The sequence below is a fragment of the Onychostruthus taczanowskii genome, unplaced genomic scaffold, assembly GCF_017590055.1.
Source record: "Onychostruthus taczanowskii isolate IOZ18803 unplaced genomic scaffold, ASM1759005v1 scaffold318, whole genome shotgun sequence".
NCBI lineage: Eukaryota > Metazoa > Chordata > Aves > Passeriformes > Passeridae > Onychostruthus > Onychostruthus taczanowskii.
Genome location: NW_024500550.1, coordinates 17,383 through 26,254, shown reverse-complemented (window position 1 = coordinate 26,254; position 8,872 = coordinate 17,383). Strand labels below are relative to the sequence as shown.

The window sequence follows — 8,872 nt, the reverse complement described above, 5'->3', positions numbered from 1 at the left end:
GGGGGGCACAGGGGGACTTGAGGACATTGGGGGGACATGGTGGGGAGGTGGGGACACAGGGGGATATGGAGACATGGGAGGGAGGTGGGGACATTGTGAGGGAAGTGGGGACTTGGGGACATGGGGGGGAGATGGGGATATTGGGGGGGAATGGGGACATTGTGGGGGGAATGGGGATATTTGGGACATTGGGGAAACAGGGAGGCAGAGATGGGGACGTTGGGGACACGGTGGGGAGATGGGGACATTGTGTGGGGGAGAATTGGGGACATTGGGGGGACACTGGGGACATGGGGGAGGCAGAGATGGGAACACTGGGGACATGGGAGGGAGATGGGGACATTGTTGGGTGGAATGGGGACACTGGGGACTTTGAGGGGGCAGATGGGGACACGGGGGATGTCCCTGCGTGTCACTGACCCCCCCTGTCCCCCCCAGGTGTCCCGGCGGTGCTGAAGGTGACCGGTCCCCCTGCGGCCACCGCGGGGCCACCGCTGGTGACCGTGCGCTCGGCCGGGCCCGGCAAGGCCCCGGTGACGGTGACATCGCTGCCTGCCGGCGTCAGGATGGTGGTGCCCACCCAGAGCCCCCAGGGCACGGTGAGAGCCGCACCTGGGGACACCTGGGGACACCCGGGCCAGGTGGGGGGCACGGGGAGGGGACCTGGGGGTGTCAGGGACACGGGGAGGGGACCTGGGGGTGATTGGGGACAGAGAGATGACACAGGTGTGACACAGGGAGGTGCCTGGGGACACAGGGGTGACACTGGTGAGCCACAGGGGGTACGTGGGTGACACAGGTGTGACACAGGGAGGTACCTGGGGACACAGGGGTGACACTGGTGAGCCACAGGGGGTACGTGGGTGACACAGGTGTGACACAGGGAGGTACCTGGGGACACAGGGGTGACACTGGTGAGCCACAGGGGGTACGTGGGTGACACAGGTGTGACACAGGGTGTACCTGGTGTCACCTCGCTGTCCCAGCTGTCCTCAGGTGTGCCCGAGGTATACCCAGGTGTACCCCAGGTGTGAGCAGGTGCTCGGCCTCGTCACCTGTCATGGTAGGGGACACCGCGGGGGCTGGGTGTGGTGGTGTCGTTGTCACCGTGGTGTCACCAGGCCTTGGGTGGCACTGGGGGTGTCATTGTCACCGTGGTGTCATCGAGGCTTGGGTGGCACTTGGGGTGTCACTGTCACCATGGTGTCATCGGGGTTTGGGTGGCACTGGGGGTGTCATTGTCACTGTGGTGTCACCAGGGCTTGGTGGCACTTGGGGTGTCATTGTCACCAGGCCTTGGGTGGAACTTGGGGTGTCATTGTCACCGTGGTGTCACCAGGACTTGGATGACGTGGGGTGTCACCGGGGGGCTCAGGGTGGCCCCACGGTGTCACCTGCAGCCTTGTGGGTGTCCCCACGCTGTTCCCTCCATGCCCCCACAACCTCCCCACCATGTCCCCCTACTGTCCCCACGCTGTCCCCTCAATCTCCCCACAATGTCCCCATGTGTCCCCACGCTGTCCCCTGAATGTCCCCACGATCTCCCCACGCTGTCCCCTTGCTGTCTCCACCGTGTCCCCACAATGTCCCCTCAATCTCTCCACCATGTCCCCATAATCTTCTCTCAATGTCCCTACGCTGTCCCCACAATCTCCCCATGCTGTCCCCACACTGTCCCCTCACTTTCCCCACGCTGTCCCCTCACTGTCCCCTCACTGTCCCCTCAATTTCCCCACAATGTCCCCACGCTGTCCCCTCAGTCTCTCCTCAATCTCCCCACCGTGTCCCCACGCTGTCCCCATGTGTCCCCTCAGTCTCCCCGCGCTGTCCCCTCAGTCTCCCCACGCTGTCCCCTCATGTCCCCCAGGTGAGCAACCCTGCCACGCGCATGCTGAAGACGGCGGCCGCGCAGGTGGGCACGGCGGGGGCGTCCCCCGCGGCCACCAACGCGGCCACGCGGCCCATCATCACCGTGCACAAGTCGGGCACGGTGACGGTGGCACAGCAGGCCCAGGTGGTCACCACCGTGGTCGGAGGGGTCACCAAGACCATCAGGTCTGGGGACAGGGGGATGGGGGGGACACAATTTGGGGAGGGTCTCTGACCCCCCCGGGCCCCCCCAGATCTCCAACCTGGGCAAGGTGATGTCGGTGGTGCAGACGAAACCCGTGCAGAGCTCGGCTGTCACCGGGCAGGCCTCGAGCGGCCCCGTCACCCAGATCATCCAGGTGACACCCCAAAACCCCCCCAAGGCCCTGAGACCCCTCCCCAAATCGCTGAGAGTCACCTGAGACCCTGAGACCCCTCCCCAAATCACTGAGAGTCACCTGAGTCCCTGAGACCCCCCCCAAAACCCCCCTCGGCTGTCACCGGGCAGGCCTCGAGCGGCCCCGTCACCCAGATCATCCAGGTGACACCCCAAAATCACCCCAAGATCGCCCCAAAACTGCCCCAAAATCCCCTAAAATCACCCCAAATTACCCCAAACATCTCCCAAATCACTGAGAGCCCTCAAGTCCCTGAGGGCCTGCCCAAAATTCACTGACCACTCCCCGCCACTGACTACTGACCACTCCCCCCCGAGTGACCACTGCTCTCCTGAGTGACCCCTGACTGACCGCTCCCCTACTGACCACCCCCGAGTGACCACTCCCTGAGTGACCCCCCTTGACTGACCACTCCCCTGAGTGACCACTCCCTGAGTGACCCCTCCCCTGACAGACCATGACTGACTATGACTGACCCCTCCCCTGAGTGACCCCTCCCCTGAGTGACCACCCCCCGAGTGACCCCTCCCCTGAGTGACTACCCCCCTGACTGACCACTCCCCTGACTGACCACTCCCTGATGACCCCTCCCCAAGTGACCACCCCCCTCACTGACCCCTCCCCTGAGTGACCCCTCCCCAAGTGACCACCCCCCTGAGTGACCCCCCCGAGTGACCCCTCCCTCACTGACCCCTCCCCAGACCAAGGGCCCCCTGCCCGCGGGGACCATCCTGAAGCTGGTGACGTCGGGGGAGGGGAAGCCCACCACCATCCTGACCAGCACGCAGGCGGGGGCGGGGGCGGCCAAGCCCCCCACCATCCTGGGCATCAGCAGCGTGTCCCCCAGCACCACCAAGCCCGGGACCACCACCATCATCAAAACCATCCCCATGTCGGCCATCATCACCCAGTCGGGGGCTACCGGTGAGTGAGACCCCTCCCCAAATTAGCTGAACCCATCCTGAGACCCCCAAACCATCCCTGAGACCCCCAAACTATCCCTGAGACCCCCAAACCCACCTGAGACCCCCACCAAAACCATCCCCATGTTGGTCATCATCACCCAGTCTGGGGCTACCCCTGAGTGGGACCCCTCCCCAAATTAGCTGAACCCATCCTGAGACCTGAGTGACCACTCCCCTGAGTGACCACTCCCCTGAGTGACCACTCCCCTCTGACTAACCACTCCCCAACTGACCACCCCCCTGAATGACCACCCCCCTGAGTGAGCATTCCCTGTGACTGACCACTCCCCAAGTGACCACCCACCTCACTCTGGGGCTACCCCTGAGTGGGACCCCTCCCCAAATTAGCTGAACCCATCCTGAGACCCCCAAACCATCTGTGACCACCCTGAGACCCCCACCAAAACCGTCCCATGTCGGCCATCATCACCCAGTCAGGGGCTACCCCTGAGTGAGACCCCTCCCCAAATTACCCTGAGACCCCCAAACTCCCCCATCACCAACCATCACCACCAGTGACCCCCGTGTCCCCCTGCGTCCCTGTCTCCCCATGTCCCCCTCGTGTCCCTGTCCCCCTGCTGACCCCCTCGTGACACCCCCTGTGTCCCTGATCTGTGTCCCTTCTGTGTCCTTGTCCCCCCACAACCCCCCCATGTCCCTCTGTGACACCTCATGTCCCTCCCTGTTCCTCCATGACCCCCCCATGTCCCTGTCCCCCCATGTCCCCCCATGTCCCCCCGTGTCCCCCCGTGTCCCTGTCCCCCTGCTGACCCCCCGGTGTCCCCAGGTGTCACCAGCAGCCCCGGGATCAAGTCCCCCATCACCATCATCACCACCAAGGTGATGACCTCGGGCACCGGGACCCCCGCCAAGATCATCACGGCTGTCCCCAAGCTGGGCGGGGGGCACGGCCAGCAGGGCGTGACACAGGTGAGGGGACACCTGGGAACACCTGGGGACACCTGAACAGGCACCTGGGGAGACCTGGGGGCACCTGGGGACACCTGAACAGGCACCTGGGGACACCTGGGGAGACCTGAACACCCCCTGGGGACACCTGGGGGCACCTGGGGACACCTGGGGAGACCTGAAGAGACCTGAACACCCCCCCTGGGGACACCTGGGGGCACCTGGACCACCCTGGGGATATCTGGGGGCACCTGGGGACAGCTGGGGGCACCTTAACGGGCACCTGGGGACACCTGGGGAGACCTGAACACCCCTGGGGACACCTGGGAACACCTGGACCACCCTGGGGACACCTGGGGGCACCTGGGGACACCTGGACCACCCTGGGGAGACCTGAACACCCCCCTGGGGACACTTGAGCACCCCCTTGGGGACACCTGAACCACCCTGGGGACACCTGAACCACCCTGGGGACACCTGAGATTGGGGAATTTCAGGGACAATGGAGGGGACAGGAGGTGACAGGGGAGGGGTCACATGGGGAGGGCTTGGATTGGGTCAGCTGAGGGGTTGGGGACACTGGGGACACCGGGGTGGGGTCAGCTGAGGGGCTGGGGACGTTGGTGATGGCGAGGGGGGGTTTGGTGACACTGGGGACACCAGCGGGGTGTCCCCGAGGGGTCCCAGCCCTGAGGGTCCCCAGGTGACAGCGGTGTCCCTGTGTCCCCAGGTGGTGCTGAAGGGGGCCCCGGGACAGCCGGGGACCATCCTGAGGACGGTGCCCATGGGGGGGGTCCGGCTGGTCACCCCCGTCACCGTCTCGGCCGTCAAGCCCACGGTGACCACCCTGGTGGTCAAGGGCACCACCGGTGAGTGGGGTCACCTCTGGGTCACCGGGGTGGTCACTAGGGGGGTCACTTGTGGTCAGGGGTCACCTCTGGGTCACTGGGGTGGTCACTAGGGGGGTCACTTGTGGTCAGGGGTCACCTCTGGGTCACTGGGGTGGTGACAGGGGAGGTCACTTGTGGTCGTCACTTGTGGTCAGGGGTCACCTCTGGGTCACTGGGGGGACCATTCTGGTGGTCAAGAGTCACCTCTGGGTCACTGGGGTGGTCACTAAGGGGGTCACTTGTGGTCAGGGGTCATATCTGAGCCACCCCGTTGGTCACTTGTGGTCATTGCATCACCTCTGGGTCACTGGGGTGGTGACAAGGGGGGTCACTTGTGGTTAAGGGTCACCTCTGGGTCACTGAGGTGGTCACCCTGGTGGTCAAGGGCACCACTGGTGAGTGGGGTCACTCTGGGGTCATTGGGTCACCTCTGGGTCACTGGGGTGGTCACCCTGGTGGTCAAGAGTCATCTCTGGGTCATCTCTTGGTCACTGGGGTGGTCACTAGGGAGGTCACTTGTGGTCAGGGGTCACCTCGGGCTCACCCCATTGGTCACTTGTGGTCATTGGGTCATCTCTGGGTCACCCTAGTGGTCAAGAGTCATCTCTGGGTCATTGGGGTGGTGACAAGGGGGGGTCACTTGTGGTCAGGGGTCACCTCTGGGTCACTGGGGTGGTCATTTGGCCAGCCAGGGGTCACTGGGGTGGTCACTTGTGGTCAAGGACACCACTGGTGGGGGTGGGGGGTTACCAGGGGGTCATTGGGTCACTGAGAGGTCACTGGAGGGGTCACTAGGGGGACACTGAGGTGACCACCCTGGTGGTCAGGGGCACCACTGGGCAGGTGGAGGGGTCGTGGGGACACCAGGGGGTCACTCGGCGGGGGGGGTCACTGTCATGGGGAAGGGTCACCACGGGGTCACTTTGGGGTCACTTTCCCGAGCGGTCACTCACTGCCCTCGTGTCCCTGGCAGGTGTGACCACGCTGGGGACGGTGACAGGGACAGTGTCCACCAGCCTGGCCGGGGGGGCTGGCGGCCACAGCGCCACGGCCTCGCTGGCCACGCCCATCACCACCCTGGGGACAATCGCCACCCTGTCCAGCCAGGTCCTGAACCCCGCGGCCATCACGGCCACCGCGGCCGGGGGCGGCCTGGGGACACCGACCATCACCATGCAGGTGAGGGGACACTGGGGACATGGGACACCGACCATCACCATGCAGGTGAGGGGACACTGGGGACATTGGGGACAGGGGACACCGACCATCACCATGCAGGTGAGGGGACACTGGGACACTGGGGACAGGGGACACCGACCATCACCATGCAGGTGAGGGGACACTGGGACACTGGGGACAGGGGACACTGACCATCACCATGCAGGTGAGGGGACACTGGGGACAGGGGACACTGACCATCACCATGCAGGTGAGAGGACAAGGGGGACCCTGGGGACATTGGGGACATCTGGGGTTGTCCCCAAATGCAGCTCAGCCCTAGCTGTGCTGCTGACAGGAGCGGGGAGGGGACACACAGGAATTTGGGGTGACACAAGGGGGGGTCACAGAGATTCGAGGCTGGGGGCGGGGCTGTGCCAGTGCCACCTCCCCTGACCCCCCCGTGGGGACACAGCCGGTGTCCCAGCCCACGCAGGTGACGCTGATCACCACGCCCAGCGGCGTGGAGGCCCAGCCCGTCCACGACCTCCCCGTGTCCATCCTGGCGTCCCCGACGGCCGAAGGTCCCCCCGCGGCCACCTCGGGGGGCGGCGGCCTGGCCGAGCCCCCCCCCGCCGAGGCCACCCCGGGCACGGTCACCCTGGTGTGCTCCAACCCCCCCTGCGAGACCCACGAGACCGGGACCACCAACACGGCCACCACCAGCCTGGTGGCCAACGTGGGGACGGGGGGGGGACAGCTGCAGCTGCTCTGCGAGGACACGGGCGGGGGGACAGCGGTGCCAGCGCCCCCCCGGGCCTGCTCCAACCCCCCCTGCGAGACCCACGAGACCGGGACCACCAACACCCCCACGGCGGCGGGGCCGGCACGCCTGGGGACGCCCGGGGGGCCGCCCTGCCCCACGCAGCAGACGGCGGCCACCGGGACGACGATGACGGCGCGGTTGTGCCCCCCTGATGGCGGCGTCACCTCCGGTGTCACCTCGTGCCAAACGCAGGAGGCGGCCCCGTGCCAAACGCCCTGGGGACAGCCTGAGGTGGGGACGGCCACCGGGGCGGTCACCGCGGCCACCGGCACGAGCTGTGAGACCCCCGCGGGGACGCGGCTGTGCGCCAACCCCCCCTGCGAGACCCACGAGACCGGGACAACCAACACGGTGACAACCACGGGGACAAGGCTGTGTGCCAACCCTCCTTGTGAGACGCACGAGACCGGGACAACCAACACGGTGACAACCACGGGGACAAGGCTGTGTGCCAACCCTCCTTGTGAGACGCACGAGACCGGGACAACCAACACGGTGACAACCACGGGGACAAGGCTGTGTGCCAACCCTCCTTGTGAGACGCACGAGACCGGGACAACCAACACGGTGACAACCACGGGGACAAGGCTGTGTGCCAACCCTCCTTGTGAGACGCACGAGACCGGGACAACCAACACGGTGACAACCACGGGGACAAGGCTGTGTGCCAACCCTCCTTGTGAGACGCACGAGACCGGGACAACCAACACGGTGACAGTGACAGCACCAAGGCCACCCTGCTCCAACCCCCCCTGTGAGACCCACGAGACGGGGACAACCAACACGGCGACCGCGACCGCCCCACAGACCCACGAGACGGGGACAACCAACACGGTGACGGTGACAGCACCAAGGCCACCCTGCGCCAACCCCCCCTGCGAGACCCACGAGACGGGGACAACCAACACGGTGACAACCACGGGGACGCGGTTCTGCTCCAACCCCCCGTGCGAGACCCACGAGACGGGGACAACCAGCACGGCCACCACCACCACGGCCACCTCTCGCCCCCCGGCCGAGCCGGGGACAGCGGTGCCACCGCCTCGGGGTGTCCCCCCCTGCGCCAACCCCCCCTGCGAGACGCACGAGACGGGGACGACCAACACGGTGACAATGACATCGTCACAGCTCTGCTCCAACCCCCCCTGCGAGACCCACGAGACCGGGACCACCAACACGGCCACCACGGCCACCGCGGGCTCCCGGCCGGGTGACACTACCACGGCCACCAGCGCTGCCACCAGCGCCGCCACCTCCAGCACGGGGGGGTCCCCGCCTTGTGCCAACCCCCCCTGCGAGACCCCCGAGAGCGGGACCACCAGCACGGCCACCAGAGCGGGGTCCTCGCCCTGCCAGAGCCACCAGGGCGGGGCCACCAGCACGGCCACCACCGAGGGGGTGACGCCGCCCCCGCCCTGTGCCACCGCCACCAGCCCCCCCCGCGCCTGCTCCAACCCCCCCTGCGAGACCCACGAGACGGGGACAACGGCCACGGCCACCACGGTCACCGCCAGCATGGGCGCCAGCCAAGGTGACCCCCGGACTGTCCCCAAATCGTCCCCTCTGCCCTCACTTTGGGCTGGTCGCCTCGCTGACCCCTCCCCGTTGTCCCCACAGAGCCCCCCCCGCCGGCTGCCAACGGGCAGGGGGAGGGGGAGACCCCCCCCAGCGAGGGCGGGGGTCCCCCTGTGCCCCCCGGGACCCCCAGCCCCGGCCCCAGCGGCAGCGGGACCCCCCAGCCCCGGGCGGTCACCACGGTCACTCAGTCCACGCCAGCACCGGGGCCGGCCGTGCCGGTGAGCGGCCTGGGGACACTGGGGGAGGGGATTTGGGGACAGTGGGAGGGGGTTGGGGACA

General features: G+C 66.7%; 1 protein-coding gene across 1 annotated transcript in view; it reads left to right on the top strand.

Moving 5' to 3' along the window:
- LOC121338779 (host cell factor 1-like) overlaps nucleotides 1–8,872 on the top strand; it is a 25,574-nt gene that overhangs the window by 9,380 nt on the left and 7,322 nt on the right. The window contains exons 8-18 of the mRNA XM_041409990.1: nucleotides 459–594; nucleotides 1,029–1,063; nucleotides 1,868–2,055; nucleotides 2,096–2,228; nucleotides 2,969–3,191; nucleotides 4,020–4,162; nucleotides 4,872–5,010; nucleotides 6,005–6,210; nucleotides 6,665–8,029; nucleotides 8,144–8,546; nucleotides 8,633–8,811. Coding sequence (XP_041265924.1) covers nucleotides 459–594; nucleotides 1,029–1,063; nucleotides 1,868–2,055; nucleotides 2,096–2,228; nucleotides 2,969–3,191; nucleotides 4,020–4,162; nucleotides 4,872–5,010; nucleotides 6,005–6,210; nucleotides 6,665–8,029; nucleotides 8,144–8,546; nucleotides 8,633–8,811 — 3,150 coding nt within the window. The remainder of the gene's footprint in view (nucleotides 1–458; nucleotides 595–1,028; nucleotides 1,064–1,867; nucleotides 2,056–2,095; nucleotides 2,229–2,968; nucleotides 3,192–4,019; nucleotides 4,163–4,871; nucleotides 5,011–6,004; nucleotides 6,211–6,664; nucleotides 8,030–8,143; nucleotides 8,547–8,632; nucleotides 8,812–8,872) is intronic.